Here is a 16,865-nt window from a genome sequence, read left to right on the forward strand (position 1 = left end):
AATCCCTGATCATTTCTCCATCAGGCTCAATGGAGGGAACAAAAATCAGTAACTAAAGGAGGTGATGTGTTTGGATCCTACTTTCAAATACTCAGAAATTAAAAACTCAGGGTGAGAGAAAGTCCCAGACCACAACACACAACTTATACAGTGTTAATCAGTGTGTGTTCAGTCAGCACCGTCAGTCACGGGCATCTGTCTGTACAACATTATGCACAGTGTGTAGGTGTATGTGAGACTAAAAGACAGGAAGTGAGATGAGGAAGAAAGAAAGAAAGAGTGAGATAGGTGTGTGTGTGTGTGTGTGTGTGTGTGTGTGTCCGATCTCCCGCTGAGTAGGAGTGTGGGTAAAATTCCACTCCCTCACTCCACCAGCGCTCTGCATCAGCTTTGCTCCCCAGAGACTGCGCACACCCAAACACACACACACACACACGCACACACACACACACGCACGCACACACACACAAACACAAGGTGTCTTCATTCTTCTGGAGCTGTTGTCAACCACAGAAACCTTAATGCATGTTTGTGTGTGTGTGACTGTGTGTGTGTGTGACTGTGTGTGTTCCTGGACACTGTCTGTATGTGCATGCCTGCATATGTGTGTGTATTTTTATAGGTCTCTCTCTCTCTCTCTCTATGTGTGTGTGTGTGTGTGTGTGTGTGTATGTGTGCTTCTGTGAGCTTCAGGCGAGCCTACTCTCTTATTAACTGACCTGCAGGGGGATGGGAGCTTCCAGAGAAGAGAGGTGGGGGTGGGTGGGTGTGTGTGTGTGTGTGTGTGTGTGTGTGTTTTACTGGTTTCATGGATGTTTGCACTGTATGCGTGTCTCTCCTTCTCCATCTCTCTACCACAGTAAAGCTGTATGTGTTTGTGCTGAAGCAGGAGTGTGTGCAAGTGTTAAACATACACACTTTTCTGTTGTTCTACATCATGTTTCTGTAAGTGTGTGTGTGTTTGTGTGTAAGAGAGAGAGAGAGAGGAGAGAGAGTGTGATAAGCACAGTGTCACATTAACACGCTTAAGAAGGTGGTCACTGCTCAGAGCTCTGTGCTGCCTGTGCTCAAAGCATCATGGGTACTGAGAGGGAGATGGGCAAGGCCGCGAGATGGAGAGAGAAATCAAAAGCAAATGAGAAAGAAGGAAGGAAGAATAAATCATAGATAGATAGATAGATAGATAGATAGATAGATAGATAGATAGATAGAACACATTATTCTGATTCTGAAGGAAAAGAAAGAAAGAAAGAAATGATTAATCCTATCAAAACACAATATTATTATTAAGAAGAAACAAAAAAGACAGAAAAAGGAAAAACTCAGTGAGAAAAAAAAGAGTATAGGGTAATTTCATTTTTATCCAAATACATTACTCTGATAAAGAAAGAAAGAAAGAAAGAAAGGAAAATAGAAAGAAAGGAAAAAAGAAAGAGAAAGAAAGAAAGGAAGGAAGAAAGATGATTGAGGCTATTTTTAATCCTACCCAAACAATTTATTATGACAAAAAGGAAAGAAAAAAGAAAGAAATTAAATAATAATAATAATAATAATAATAATAATAATAAAGAACAGGCTATTTCTAATTATATTTAAACACATTTTTAATTAATAAAAAAATAGAAAGAAAAAAAACTAAGAAAGAAAGAAAAAGTATGGGGGCACATCCATTTTATTCCAAATACATTACTCTGATCACGAAAGAAAGAAAGAAAGAAAGAAAGAAAGAAAGAAAGAAAGAAAGAAAGAAAGAAAGAAAGAAAGAAAGAAAGAAAGAAAGAAAGAAAGAAAGAAAGAAAGAAAGAAAGAAAGAAAGAAAGAAAGAAAGAAAGAAAGAAAGAAAGAAAGAAAGAAAGAAAGAAAGAAAGAAAGAAAGAAAGAAAGAAAGAAAGAAAGAAAGAAAGAAAGAAAGAAAGAAAGAAAGAAAGAAAGAAAGAAAGAAAGAAAGAAAGAAAGAAAGAAAGAAAGAAAGAAAGAAAGAAAGAAAGAAAGAAAGAAAGAAAGAAAGAAAGAAAGAAAGAAAGAAAGAAAGAAAGAAAGAAAGAAAGAAAGAAAGAAAGAAAGAAAGAAAGAAAATGTTTCAATAATGAAGAATGAAAGATAAGACACAAGAAACACAAAAAAAGAAACGAGTGATCATAGTATTATATGAGTAAAGAAAATTAATGAGTGATTTTAATTTGTTTAGATTTAATATATACTGTAAATCAAGCGATGTAATTAAGCTATGAGACTTAGCCCCGCCCCCTGACTCTAACCGCTCCTGACTTATACACCATTATAGCATCCCGCTTTTTTACAGAAGTGTCACAGAGCATGTGTATGGTTATGATGGTGTGTGTGTGTGTGTGTGTGTGTGTGTGTGTGTGGAACACAGAGAGACTCCAGCACGTGACTGGTGATTGGTGACCAGCGTTATGACAGCAGACACACAGCAGTGTGTGTGAATGATTTGCACGAGAGCGTTACCATTATGCACAAACACGAGCCTGAATCTGAACGTCAGCTCTGAACTTATCAAATAAATGCAAATCAAATGAGCTGTTCAGGATTTTTTTTTCTTTTTTGGGGGAAAAAAATTGATCTTGTTCTCTCCAATTCTTTCATCACTCCAGCACGTCCTGTTTTACTGTGTGTGTGTGTGTGTGTGTGTGTGTGTTCCTCATGTCATTTAGTCCTTTCTAAACTGGCCGGATAATAAAAAGGAAAATGTCTGGATTTTTTTCTTCTTCTTTTTTTCCCATTTATTTAATCAAAAAGTAAACGCTGTTTGTTCGCGCATGCGCAACGAGTCTCACCTAATGTGAGGAGGAAGCCATAATTGAAAGGCACCTTTCAATTAGAGTTTGTTTAACTTAAATAATGAAATAAAATATGGTGCTTCAAAGTTTTTCTGCTTTTCCTCGCTCTCCCTCTCCCCCTTTCTCTCTCTCTCTCTCTTCCATTCGAAAAAAAAATCACTCTTGGCAAATATGCAAATGAGGCTGCAAGCTATTACGATGCTAATGAGATTCCCCGGCAAAACGAGCCGCTCGCGTCCGCGCGCACAGGCGTATTTCATCCATATTCAAAAAACATTAGTGTGTGTGTGTGTGTGTGTGTGTGTGTTTGCATTTTCTCTGTGTGACCATGCGTGCGCATGTGTGGATGTGCGTGTATTAGACCCCCGCATCATCATTCTCGATCCCATCTCCAGCGTTTCTGCAATGCTGTGCATGTGTGCTGTCTTGCCCACACCGACACAGAAAACACACGTCTCTCAATTCACAACAAAACTGAACCCCATGCCCAGTGATTTGGGATTTTTTTACTTTTATTTTTTTATTTTTTTTGTGATGATTCAGGCTGGCCGCCTTTTTAACCGCAGAGCTGGCGGTGTTAAATGGACACCCGCTGTGCGACTCTGGTGTCTGGCAGACTCCGGGTTGTCACGGTGTCACCCCAACCCACACGGCAGAGTTTAATTTGTGCCTGCTGGACGCCCTGAGTGGAAACGACAGCATGTGAAGGTCTTAATCAGAGGTCCTGCACCGGTGACCAGAAGGTCGAATCCGACTACGGGCCGAGAGTCAATGTTACAACCTTTGGCAGAAGATTTTAACCTTCGGTTGTTAAACTAGAAGCTCGGCTTTTGAAGCTTTTGACAAGTGAGTCGAGGAAAATGGAGTCTACTTTGGTCAGGTTTATTAGGATGTGTCAGCATTGTGAATATGTGTGTAGAGACATGAGAAAACCCTTCAGATGGTGACATTTTGATATTTTCTACAATACACCTTTTTGTTCCTGAAGATGTTACATGTATCTTAATCACAAGTTCTTGGATTTTCTTGGACTCAAAAGTACATAGGGAGGAAAAAGGTGTTAAATAAATAAAATATTGACAGCTAGTATCTGATGTAAAACTGATTTAATTAATTTGATGTCCATTTCATTACAGTACATATCTGTCCAACAACTTGATCACATTTACTGTCTGAGGAAATCAAAATTAGTTAGTAATATGTGATACATCCTCAGAAACTCTGAATGCTTTCACAGTTGCACTATGTGAAGGTATATAAAGGTAATAAAGTGTATTTTTCCATCATTGCTGTGGTACCATCCATTACCTTTCTACCTTTAGGCATTGTTTAGACTCACACTAGTGGGTCGTTCATGAATGATTCGTTCTTTTTTTTCAACGTGACTCAGATGAACGAGTATCTCAGAAAGTGATTCATTCATTTTCTACTGGGCGAGCATGCGCAAAGCATCACAAAACATCCGTAGCTTATGTACAGGCAACAGAATTGATTCGTTACCTCTTTATTCTTTTGGTCACGTGACTCCCATAGAGACTAATAGCATAAAAGAACAAACGATTCTGACCAGAAGATATGAGAGGTGAGCTACTCATTCTGTTTATCATAATATGTCTCTATAGCCAGAATTTGTGTTTGTAGACGTATTGCTTGTTTGTTTATTGAAAATGTAACATTTTATTTTATTTCTGATCAAAAGAACGAAATTAACTAAATGACTCTAAAAACGTTTCATTTCTTTTGATGAACGAGATTCAAAGAACTGAATCACTAAAATTATTCAAACTTCCAATCAACAACTCACAGTCCAAATCTGATTTGTGGCATATTCAGATTGGAATCAGTTTGGAATCAGATTGCTTGTATGTAGTCTGAACAGAAAAAAACAACAACACATTAAATCAGATTTTTGCAAATCCGGTCTAAACCACATTCAGAGGTGGGTTAAATTCTGATCACCAAATTGGATTAAAGATGTGTCTCAATCTGGACGTCCCACCCCACTGAATCGAATTTCAAACCCATTGAAAACCAGTGGGTAGATGATGGAAGATGGAAATAAAAACGTATAATTTTGAACAAAGTAAAGCTGCTATGCTTTAGAAGGTCTTTAGAAGGTCCAATGCTTTAGGAGTGTCTTTTTGTACGCTTTGGGCGCTGTTACTGCAAAGTATGTAAAAGCCGAGGCTGTGTTTTCAGAAAGATCGGCTGGCTTAACCGCAGTGTGGAAATGGAGAACAATAGTCCCTGGACAAAGGACGAAGTAAAATGTCTGAGAGCACTTTCAAGGGGATGCATTAGTACAGGCGAAGGTAGAGGGAATGTACAGAAACAGGGCGATATATAAGGATTATCGTGCTGCATGCTAGTCTCAGGAGTTGTTCCCACAGCAACCAATGCAGATATGTCAGATTTGAGCTGCCAGTCTGAAAAGAGACAAATTTTATCTGTTAACTTTCACATAACAGTGTGGACAGTCAGTGTTAAAGATCAGATTTGTGAAACAAATCGGATTTAAATGCAATGTCTCAATTTTTATTTTATTTCCACCTAGAGGATAATAATTTTTGGCTGAGATCTTGCATTGATGACAAGCTAGTCAAAACACTCCATAAAGTTTTCTCCAAAGACTTTCGATAGGGTTAAAGGTCAGGACTCTGTGGTGTCATGATTCCAGGACCACTCTTTCATAATTTGTGTCCTGGAATATGCCTGTGCCATCAGGGAAGAAAAAAACAATTGGAGGGGTCGTTTAGTATCATCATTCAGGTCGTCAACTGACTTCTGAGTCTAGACCTGACAAACTGAAGCGACCCCAGATCATAACACTACAACATTCTGAGTTATAATAATTGTTGCCAGCTGAAGCATACAAGCTCTGTCTGGAAAGTATAAAATGTCATTTTGAAAGCAACGGCCACACAGTACACATGCTCACTCAAAAGCATCCAGTGCCCCACTGACTAGTACAATGAAGCTGTCATTGTTCATGCATGCGCATTTCAGTCCACTTTCCTTGGCTGCCAGGTTACATCACTGAAGCACAAACCGTTCTCGTTATATTAACAATGGCTGGACTTTTTCCGGACAGTTCTCATGTTAATCACTGCATTAATTATCCAATCAGGCACTGTAATTCACCTAGAGATGTGAATGTTGTGTGGATTGATATCAGGCTGATTAAAAATAAAGTGCATCAGATAGCAAAAAAAAGGGGGGGGGAACAAACAGTTTTGTACTTTGTCCTTTATTATATGAACAGTTTGACAGCAAAACGAGATAAAAGCCATTTTTTGGACTTGGCAATCTATCGTCTGAAGGCAAAAAAAATCCTATATTTTCTTGTTTAACTGTAGAGCTGACGGTGTTAAACAGACACCCGCTGTGTGACGCTGGAGTCTGGCAGACTCTGGTTGTCCCCAACCCACACTACAAGTTTAATTTGTGCCTGCTGGATGCCCTGAGTGGACGCTGGTGTCTGGCATTATATCACTAGCATTAGTTTTGCTGCATTTGGGAGCCATGATACATTTAAATACTTACGAAAAGTCATATTTATTGAAGTAAATTAAGCAAAGAGATATTGCTACAGCACTCAGGAGATGCAAAATCACTTTCTGTACAAGACACTCTGTGTACAAGAGGTTGCTATACCCAGATCCCAGTTATACCCAGTTCTCCAATCACGATTTCTTAACTTTACTATAACCATATGGGACCATGGATTCAAACTATTTTGGCATTTTTGCACATTATTGCACGACGCACATAAGAATATTTTCTTAAAGTGTGTAATAGTTCGTGCTTTAAAAAAAAAAAAATTTTAACTGCCATGGAGATTTTGCTGTCAAAATGTTAATATGTATTCTATTTGCAGTGTAAGTGTTTTTTGTTTGCAAAGCTTCTGTCGTGTTTTTATAAGTATGTACAGTATAATTTTCTTATTAATATAAAGATGAGCTTAGTTTAGTTTAGTTATTTTCAAAGAAAACATATACAGTATAAGGTAGGGAAAATAAAAAGGTCCTATGGTAACATTTCTCCCTATATACCGAATACAGTTTATGTTTATTTCTGTGCTGTTTTTGTTGTGGGTTTGTTAAACTGACTTTGTAGAAAAAATAGGATTTCCCATGCTCTAATAGTGAAATATGTTTACCGTTTCTTAAAGTTGAGGTGCTTTAAGCAATATATAATTTTCAGGCTGTTTGCCAGAATTCAGTCACATCACCTACTCGCAAATGTATAAAATCTATTTTAACAACAACAACATCGAGAAAAATATACGTTTCATTGGAGAATAAGGAGTAAAATCCTATTTAATGCACTATTTTTTTAAATAGTTTTTAATATTTTTTCATTTCATACTTTTTTTTTCTGTTTTTTAGTTCTGCATCCTATTCAGCGTTTTTGTACCATACATTAAAAAACAAGACATTTTAAACAGGAATAAACACAACTTTCACCAATTTAAGAGTGATGCTAAAAAAAGCTTTTTCAAAAACATTTTTATTATTATTATTATTATTATTATTATTATTATTATTATTCATAATAATTCATTTAAAACTATTAAAAAAAACATTATTTTATTTAATTGAACCAATTTTTATGAAAAAAATAATGACATAAAATTAAGATTAGAAAGAGATAATCCACATCCTATGAACATCCTTACAGATACTCTAAAAAATGCATTAAAATTCCTTCCATATTCTTTTATATGCTGTATCTCAAACTCCCTTTATTTTACAGCCACGCCCCTCTAAAGAACAGTAAAGCTGAGCAACAAGGTGGGGGAGGGGCTCTTTAATGAAGTCACATTGGGGCTGGGGGGTGGGGGGGATGATCTAACTGGCTTGTAGAAAAAGGACAAACAGAAATCTTACTGTCTAATCTTTATCTTACTTTTTTTCGTGTGTTTGTACACACACCCTAGAGACCCAACTGAATATTGTGCAAAGTGGATTTCGCAAAATAGGACACCTTTAATTGTACTTGGGATGTGCAGGGAGCATGTTCTAGGCTGATTGGCCAGACAGACAGTCTGATACACATAACCATCACAACCAACCAACCAACCAACCAACAAACTATCCAAACATTTTTTTTTTTTTACATCAAAGGAGACAACAATGTGCTGTTTTTGTTACTTTTCATCTTTCATCCCAAACATCAGTATAAAATACTTTCCCATCAAATGGACGGTAGTTTTTATTACACTGAAATGGTCACATGCAACTAATTTTATTTCTGTTTCCTTTCTCCATGCATTTATTACCCTGCAGTAAGGAATTTACCCCGGTCTGGTGATAGTGGGGAACAATGGTCAGGAGACGGGAATCCACATGTAGGTGCAATTTAGCGTTGCCGGTCACTGGTTCACTGGTAGGTTTTGGGGAAGCGGGAGCAATCCAGAGAACCCAAAGGAAACCTAAAAGATAAAGGGAGAACATGCGAACATGTGACACTCCACACAGACAATAAACCGAGCTCAGAATAGAAACAGGGGTCTTGGAGGTGGTGGATCTACCCACCGCACCAACACGCCGTTTACTCTACAGATGGTAGGAAAAAAAAGGAAAATTGTCTCCAATTTGTCATGATTTTCATGGCTTTTCCATCCTGTTCTTATCATTACTGGAATTTACAAACCCTTCATCAGTGAACCTTCCCGGCAGTAATTTACTTGCAGACAAAATTAGACTTTTTTTTTTTTTTTTGTCTTCATTGTGACTGGGACATTGTTTTCGTTCTCCAACACTGGCATTCCGAGTTATCTTTCTTCACGCCAGTTCTTTTTATTATTTTTATTTTTAAAATTATAATTATCTTCTTTTTTTTTCTGCTGTTGGGAAAACACTCTGAAATAAAGAAAGAAAAAAATTGTGCTTTTACGTGCTTATAGGTTAACTTTGTTTAGTCTGGGTTATTATACAGTTTTTGTTATAATAAGGATCTGCAATGTACGTATGGACCTTGTGGTGTGTCCTAAAAGTTTAAGACAGTAATAAATATAAAGTCTGGACTGTCTGTCTGATGAAATATACCTAATACACTAGTAAAAAAAAATAAAATAAAATAAGGTGAACTCAATCAGAGGAAATTTCTAGAACAGGATGTACCAATTTCCAATCAGTCAGAATGAGCCAAGATTCCTGCCAGTATATGTAAATGTCTGTGCAAAGTCAAGCGTGTGTGTGTGTGTGTTTGGGTTCAAACCTGCCGAGGCGCCGGCGTGCACAGCGCACCACGGTGGGTTACCATAGTAACAGCGGGGAGCCTGGCAGAGAAGTGTCTATGTGTGTCCTGACCCATTTCGATTTTCCCCTCTCGCACCTCGGCGTGCCTATCTCCCCCTCCACACACACACACACACACACACACACACACACACACACACACACACAATCCCAATTAAAAGCCAGACCCAAGCCAGTCTCTCTCTCTCTCTCTCTCTCTCTCTCTTTTTCTCCCTCTCTCTCTCCTTCTCCTCTGCAGCAGAGCTCAATCTTAGCCAGAGGAAAGTCAAGATGTTTTTTTTCCCCTGCAGAGGAAACTGTGTGGAAGAAAAAAAAAAACACACCCACCCAAAAAAAAAAAAAAAAAAAAACTTGCTTTCGGCAAACAAGCCAACCCTTTTAAGAAATGCAGATTGGAAAGGTTTCGAGATATTAAATAATGTAGTTTTTAATTACGGGTTTATTAATAGATTTTTTCTTTAACTTTTATAATTAAGTATCTCTTGGCCTGGGGCATTTGGAAGTCCAACTTTCAGTTAATCTGAGGAGGTTAAAACCAAAATAGATGTCTTATCGCATTAATTAAAAATGCTGAACTTGTATGAATGGGATGAAGACTGGTTAAATCCATCCATTTGTCATGGATGGTGAAGAGATAAGTGTTAACTCATTCAGCTCTGACCTGACATTCCTAATAGACTCACAGCCTGGAGTGACGCATCAGTACCAAACCCAAGACTTTGTATAGAGTGTATGTTCTGGGGATGTGGAATATGTTCGGCACAAATTGTAGACACTTTGCCTTTTTTCAATTATTTCCAAGCCAGGTCTGCATGGTTTCTCCATCTGGCAGGATGTGCATCTGATACAGTTCGATCATGAGATGACATCAGAGAACATATTTAAAAAATACCTAAGATTTAATTGTTTCCTGTTAAATCGGAAAAAGCATCCGTTCTACCACAAGCGTCTTGACCTCCTCAGTCTGTCACAAAGATCAAACCCGTTGACCCTGTGATGTAACCCTGATTTGACCCCCTCTGGTTGTGATCTCCTCTACTAACAGCTCAGATTGTTTTTTTAGATTGCATGGTAAGAGATTCACTTCTTTCCATGTCCCAGTTGGTTGCCTTCTCCAGGTTTCCTGCTGAACCTGAGCTTGTGAACGTCTGGTGGTGTTAGTGCTATGGCCAGCATCCCATCCAGAAGAAAATTCCCAGTGTTTTTAAGAGATATGCTCTGGATCCACCATGAGCCTGGCTAGTGTAAAGTGGTTTCTGTCGATTATAACAATTTTTTTACATTCTGTTCTAAAAAAATAAAAAACATTTTGTTATTACCGGAAAACATCTTGTATTTTGTTATTACTTGAAAACATCTTGTTATTATTAGAAAGGAATTTTGATATTATGAGAAAAACATCTCGTTATTGCAAAAAATCATGTTATTACAAAAAAGCGTCTTAATTGAAAATATTGTTTTATTAATAGAAAGCATCTTTTCATGTTACATGAAAAGCATCTTGTCTTTGCAAGTAAAGCTTGTTTCGTACTGCAAGAAAACATATTTGTAATTCTAGACATCTTGTTATTGCAATAAAACACCTGGTTAGAATTTTACAAAATCTTTTTTTGAAAAAAAAAAACATCTTGTTCTAAGAGAAAGATGTCAAGTAATTAATAAAAAAAACATTTTGTTATTACAAGAAAACATCAAGTTATTACAAAAATACATCTTGTCATTTATAGAAAACATTTCATGTCATTCATTTCATTATTACAAGGCAAGGTCTTTTTATTACATAAAAAGCATCTTGTTATTACTAAAAACATCTTGTTATTACAGATATACATTTTGTTCTTACAGGATAGCCATCTTGTTATTACAAGGAAAGCACATGTTATTAATAGAACACAATATGGTATTACTAGAAAACATTTATTATTATTATTTTGTGAAAGCATTTCATTATTACAAGACAAGATCTTGTTTTTATAAGAAAAACTTTATTTATACAAGAAAACATCTTGTTATTACAAAAATAATGTAGTTATTACAAGAAATGCATCTTAAATACATTGTGTTATTACAAGATAACCATTTTGTTATTACAAGGAATCCTCTTATTACATTATTCGTAGAACACAGGATAACATTTTGTTATTTTGAGAGAACATGAAAACAGTATCTTGCTATCACTAGAAAACATTTTGTTATTTCGTGAAACCATCTCATTATTACAAGACAGCCTCTTGTTATTACAAAAAAAACAACTTGCGATTACAAAAAAAAACATTTTGTTCTTACAATATAACTGTTTTGTTATTACACTATTATTAGTAGTAGAACACAACATGATATTTTGTGAAAACATAAAAACAGTATTTTGTTTACATGTTAATCATCTTGTTATTTAAAAATTTTAAAAATTCATTTTGTTATTACAAGATAAACATTTCGGTATTACTTATTAGTATTAAAACACAACATCATATTAATAGAAAACATATTGTTATCTTGTGAAAACATGACAACACCATCTTGCTTAGACATGATAAACATCTCGTTACTAAAAAAAGTAATGTAGTTATTACACAAAAGGCATCTTGTTATTGTTCATGTGTTACAAGATAACCATTTTGTTCTCACTAGAGAACATTTTGTTACTACTAAAGGTAATGTAGTTATTACCATAAAGGCATCTTGATGTTAATAGTTGTTGTTTTGTTGTGGGTGTCGCTAATTATGAGAGAACATACACAAACATTTTGTCACTGTGAGAAACATTTTGTTCCTATGAGAGAAAAAAAGAATCTGAATACAGTAAGTTTAGTTTGTTACAAAACAAGCATCTAGTATTGTTTTTTTTTATAACCACAAGAACGACATGCTGATGCTGATTCTTTGCTCGGCAGTAATAACTTTCTGTCTTGTTCATACTCCGGGAGCGAGTTAAAGCCCTGACACACACACACACACAGCCCCGGTGTAGATGAAGTCGGAGGTGCACAGACTCTCTCCCTCTCTCTCTCTCTCTCTCTCACTCCGCTCCAGCAGCGGGCCAATGACCGGCGCGCCTCCTCCTCCTCCTCCTCCTTCTTTCTCCGCGTGCGTTCGGTAAGCGCGCGCGCGCGCACTCGCGGAGGCGGGGAGGGGGTTGGGGTGGGGGGCGGTTGTCAGTGAAGTGTAGAAGCGCCGGGAGAGCGCGAGCGAGAAAGAGAGAGAGAGAGAGAACGCGCGCGGCGTGTCGGAGTGCATTTCCACGTGCGCTGCTGCGCGGATGCTGAAATCGTGGCTGCGCGTGTGTGTGTGTATGTTTGTGTTTGTTTGTTTGTTTGTTTGTGTGTGTGTATGTGAACAACAAACAGCTTCAGCTTCAGCAGCGTTAAGGCTTTAAGGCTCCAGGCACCAGGCATGTCCAATCCCGCGCACGACCCGTTCTACGCCTCTCCGTTCGGGCCCTTCTACCGGAGGCACGCGCCGTACGCGGTGCAGCCCGAGTACCGGATCTACGAGCTGAACAAGCGGCTGCAGGCCCGGACTGAGGTGAGAGCTCCTCTCGCAGTGTGTGTGTGTGTGTGTTATTTGTTATTATTGTCATTATTATTTATTTTTGGGCGTCTTGAAAGTTGCCCGAGCGCGCGCGCGCGTGTGCGGGCGCCCGGTAACACCGGCGCGTGTGTGTTTGTGCGTGAATTTGCGTGTTTTGTTTTTTTCCTCCTTGCGGTTTCTCTCGTGCACTTTCAGTTGCTCAGATGTTTATTTCTTCCTGGTTTACTTTTGCATGCGTTATAAATGGAAAACTCCAACACTACACTGCGCGCGCGCACACACAGACACACACACACACACTTGGTCAAGTTGATGTTTATTCCCCTATTTTGGACTGACTCTTGGGGTAACCTGATTGCCAGGTAATACCCACTCCTAGTGTTACTCTGAGCAACGATGCACACTTTAATAACGATTTACACACACACACACACACACACACACACACACACACACACACACACACACACATTTACATTTAGGCATTACATTTTGGTGAATTTTCAGATAGGACCATATAACACCATACTACTTTATATAATACTTAATGCTTCTTATCTCCTGATCCTTGCTTTGTTGTTTTGTAAATATGCATAAACATTTATATTTATATCATATAAGAAGCGACACACTCGCTAAATACAATCAATTTTATATAGTGTCCGTAACTTTTTTGAATGCAAATCTTTTAAAGATCTTAACTGTCATTCAGACGAAACTTGGTCAATTTATATTTCACATGAAAGGACATAAACCTGAAAAAGATATGCATGATTCTGAAATGCAAAAATGCAAAAAAGATATTTGACATGGTTACAGACATTGCAGATTTCTATTTTTTATATTTTGCTTTTTAAGCTTTTACCAAAAACCAATTTAAGCAACATTTTTTCATGGGTCATATTCATCTAGAAGCTAACACCAATTTTAGTATCAATACTCATGAAGAAATAGTCTTTGAATAAATTGCATTTTAAGTTATTATTGTTTGAAGCGGGACAGTATAGCACTGAAAAATCATATCTCTAAAACAGCTGAACTTGAAATTTTTAGGGAAGCCAGATTGGTCACTTCCATGTTGCATAAACTTCAGAAGCAGCTTTTTGCACATGCACATGCACATTTTCTGTATTATATGCATAACATAATTTAAAAAAAGATTAAAAAAAAGATTAGATAGAAAATACGTTGCTTAAAGATTGTCAGTGACTCCGCTGTACAGATATTCAAATGAAGTTTGTCCAGAACAAAAAACAGTTTTGGTGCATGTCTTTCTCGATTCCTGATTCACACACTGATGTACTGATCACTTACAATCCTGTGTCTTTGGACTATGCATATAGAACTGAAGTTACACTACATATGCACACGGTCCATATTCTCTTATTACTTATCAACATCCATCCATCTAAGAACCTCTGTAGTTCAACTAAAGACAGGAGAGGCCATGGTGATTACTGCTGTATTAATTTTCACTTTGCGACTGTAGTGGGTCAGCATTTAAATGTGCATTTACACATGTCTCTGAACTTAGTGAGGAAACTGGAGTAACGGGAAGAAACCCACCAAGCACAGGGAGCACATGCAAACTCCATGCACACACAGACCCCGAGGCAGGAATCGAACCCGGATAAGGCGCCAGGCGATTAGGCAGAAGGCGACAGGGCGCTTCTAGAGAGAAGACCAGATGTTCTTGAGTCTAAGCCAGCCCTTTAAATTTATCCGTGGAATCTTGAACGATCCCTGTAGACTCCTGCGTGATATGTATATAATAATACATATACATAATTATATAATATATTGTACGATATATAGTCAAATACTATACTATACAAAACCTAAAGTAACCTAAAGTCAATTATTTATTGTTCTACATTCAGAAATTACTGTGGACAACAAGATGTAATCAAACGTAGCACACGTTCAGTTCAGTATACTCACGGCTCTTCACATTGCTTCAACATTAACAGTGACTTTTTTAATTCCACGCTGACATTAAAACATCACATGATGCACATTGAACAATGTGTTAAACATGAAACTCTAAGTAAACCTAGATAAAAGGTACTATGAAATGATTACGCTCAGCTAGGAAAGTTACAGAGAGAGCGCTTCTTTACCGCGAGAAACGTTAAAAAACAAATAGAAATTTTATTTAAAGTATTATTTAAGAAAAACCTTAATAATAATAATAATAATAATATGTGTATATGTATACAAAATGTTTTTTTTAGAAATAATCTTTGGACATCCTGTAATTATGCCGTGAACCACCGGGGGTCCAAGCTGGGCCAAGCAATGACTCACAACCACAAATTACTTTTGACTCGTTTAGGTCCATGTAATTCACACATGTATAGTCTATTTCACATGGTTGCGCTATATCCATCCTATAAACTGACATCGCTTAGCAATGGAATTGGGGGAAAATAGATTCATTTACGTGCCATGATTATTTTGTGTGGGAATTCATGAAACGCAGCACTAGGTGCAAAATAGTTTTTATAAAATATCTTTTTATTTAAATAGTTTGCACTTGAGGTAGTACAATGTTGCAGTTACGCTATAATTCTACAGGTGGTGCACTCTAAACTATTCACACACTGGCAGCAAGTATTTAGCATGTTTATTTAGAATTGTAACCAAAAACAATTTAACATTAAATCTAGATAGTTATAAAATTGTAATACTTAAATCGGCACCTAGGTATCCTAACGATATTGCATCGAGCGATCCTTGGTGATTCCCTATCCTACTAAGCAATGGTTGTCACATTGATCTATGACTTCAAGTCAGTGGTCAATGGTATACTGGAAATTACATCACTGACGACCCCAACCTCTGGCAACCTACAGGTGTTCATACACACACACTTACACTTACACTCTGTATAGCCTGCATAGCATGTCTTTGGACTGTGGGAGGAAACCCAGAATACCCAGAGGAAATCTATCAAGCACAGGGAGAACATACCTGCTCATAGACCGGAGGCAAGATTCTAACCTCTAACCCTGTCTGCTGCTGGTTGCTATATTTAAGAACGATTTTTTTTTTGTGATGCACACAATGCACAGGTAACTTGAGGTGAAGCAGTCAAAATGGCTCACTTCAAAAAAGAACAAACAGCTGATTACGCTATAATCAGTAAAAATGACTGTTTTTTCTGGGACTGTATAAAGAAAGACAGAAAACTTGGCAATTTCAAATATGTTTTTTTGATCAAGAGAGATCAAAGCACATCAGTGACTAAATAGAAAGAAGAGCACCACATGGGATAAAAGATCTCAGAGTGTTAAAAATTTTTTTTTTTACTATTTTTTAAACTGGAAAATATATTTTTTTAAAAATCGTTGTAAATGAGCTAAATTCAAGCTCCGTCCTGTAAGAGAAACTGCAGAGCCAGAGGAGGAGAATCTTCTTATATGAGGTCACTCTGGGGGGAATCTAATTGGTTTGTTCAGGTACATATAAAAAAAAAAAAGTAAAAAAAAAAAAAAAGCAAAAATTAGATTTTTTTTTCTCACATTATTTGTAATTACAGACTGAATGCCTAAAAATGTAATTTTGCATAATAGGTTACCTTTAACGTTAGCAGTATTGTTGCATGTATAGCACTGTATAACGTAACAAGGCTAGCTAACGTAGCTACAAGGCAGCGTGGCAAAGACAATCAGCTACACCGCTTGCTTGCTTGCTGAAGATGTCCGTGCGCTTGTTTAACAGGAACAGAACAGCGGAAAAACCCTTGTTGGCTAACACGCGTCTCTGCTTTGCATTCAAACAGTGACCTTTTTTTCCCGTGTTACTAAATAAATCTTTCATTTATGAAACTGAGAAGAACAAGAGCTCTACCTCCTCCTCCTTCTTTCTCTCTTTCTCTCCCTCTCTCTCTCTCTCAAACACACACTCTCCTTCTGTCAAACACAAACACACATCGACACACGTTATTACTTTAACTTTGCACAATCTGAAGGTCACATACTTGTTTTATAATCTGTATCTTACTTCTAGAGAGTGTCTTTTTTTTCCTTTTATCCCTAGATTTACACATGAATTGACTGGATGGGAAAGTTAGGAAGGTTCATGTTTGAGTAATAGATTTTTATTATTTTTTTTTTAAATATAATAATATTAAATGAAATAAAAAAAAATATGATCAGGTATTTGAAATGATTTCTCCTTGTGAGTCGGTTGCTTCATGAGAAAGGAATTGATGGATCGGTTTTTAATGATGTCATAACTAAATAAGATCATCTGATAAATTGTTAAA

At 37.1% G+C, this 16,865-nt stretch overlaps 1 protein-coding gene across 2 annotated transcripts in view; it reads left to right on the plus strand.

The window, feature by feature from the left end:
- Nucleotides 1-12,245: 12,245 nt before the first annotated feature.
- Nucleotides 12,246-16,865, plus strand: part of ldb2a (LIM domain binding 2a) — a 101,300-nt gene continuing 96,680 nt past the window's right edge. For both annotated transcript variants that reach the window (XM_053506431.1, XM_053506432.1), the window contains exon 1: nt 12,246-12,589. In XM_053506431.1, coding sequence (XP_053362406.1) covers nt 12,458-12,589 — 132 coding nt within the window. In that variant the 5' untranslated portion in view covers nt 12,246-12,457. The remainder of the gene's footprint in view (nt 12,590-16,865) is intronic.

This window comes from Clarias gariepinus, chromosome 10 (genome assembly GCF_024256425.1).
Source record: "Clarias gariepinus isolate MV-2021 ecotype Netherlands chromosome 10, CGAR_prim_01v2, whole genome shotgun sequence".
NCBI lineage: Eukaryota > Metazoa > Chordata > Actinopteri > Siluriformes > Clariidae > Clarias > Clarias gariepinus.